General features: G+C 49.1%; 1 protein-coding gene across 1 annotated transcript in view; it reads left to right on the plus strand.

Moving 5' to 3' along the window:
• Positions 1–1,061, plus strand: part of FBH1 (F-box DNA helicase 1) — a 30,955-nt gene that overhangs the window by 1,225 nt on the left and 28,669 nt on the right. The window contains exons 2-3 of the mRNA XM_033514356.1: positions 102–232; positions 844–1,049. Of these exons, the coding sequence (XP_033370247.1) occupies positions 102–232; positions 844–1,049 (337 nt within the window). The remainder of the gene's footprint in view (positions 1–101; positions 233–843; positions 1,050–1,061) is intronic.

Raw genomic sequence — 1,061 nt, forward strand, 5'->3', positions numbered from 1 at the left:
CCTCCCCCTCCCCAGCTCCCTTTCCAAACCCCATTTCTTTGGGAATCCAATCCTGGAATTCCCAGCGGTGAATCCCGCTGTTTTCCTGCTTCCCATTCCAGTTTATTCCATGGAAAAAGCTCTACCACCGCTACCTGAAGGGGGAGCACTCGGCCCTGCAGGCGGTGGAGCAAATCCTGCAGGAATTTTCCATCACCAAGGAAAACCAGGAATGTGTCCTGGGGCTGGTCAGGTGAGACCAAATCCTCATTTTTTTCCACCCTTTGGGAATTTTTTTCCCCGGGAATTCCCTAAACAGGCGGGAAATGTGCGGGAAAATGGAGGAGGAGAAGGGATTTTGATAGGAAAAAACGCTGAAAAGAGGAGCAAAATTTTCCTTTTCCTTAGGAATTCCTCAGGAATTCTCCAGCCCCTTCCCATCTCCCTCAGGAATTCTCCAGCCCCTTCCCATCTCCCTCAGGAATTCTCCAGCCTCTTCCCATCTCCCTCAGGAATTCTCCAGCTCCTTCCCAACTTCCTCAGGAATTCTCCAGCCCCTCCAGGAATTCTCCAGCCCCTTCCCATCTCCTTCAGGAATTCTCCAGCTCCTTCCCAACTTCCTCAGGAATTCTCCAGCCCTAAAGGAAACTTTGAGACAGAAATTCCAGGCTGCAGAAATTTATTCCAAAAACCAGGAATTCTTTTCCTGACGTAGGAACAAGCTGGAAATCCTTATTCCAACTGCTCGAAATTCCATGAAAAACACGTCAGGGATTAATGAAACTCCTCCAGCCACTCTGGGGGTGCTGTGGATGAGCCAAAATTTTCTTGGAGAGTAAATCCCTTGTTATTCCTCCCGCGCAGGTTGGTGGCATCCAAGGGAGCCAAGGTGGATCCCAACGCTCTTCTCCGGATTTTGGGAACTCATCCCCTCTTCCCAAAGGCTCAAATCTGCGTCCACAACAAATTCCCAGATTTACTCAGCAAGCCTGGGGTGAGTTTCACTAAGGTTTTTTTGGGATTTTTTAAAAATTCCTGCCGGCGTCTTCCGGATCCAGAGTTGTTGTTCTGTATCCAAAATC

Source organism: Parus major, chromosome 1A, assembly GCF_001522545.3.
Source record: "Parus major isolate Abel chromosome 1A, Parus_major1.1, whole genome shotgun sequence".
NCBI lineage: Eukaryota > Metazoa > Chordata > Aves > Passeriformes > Paridae > Parus > Parus major.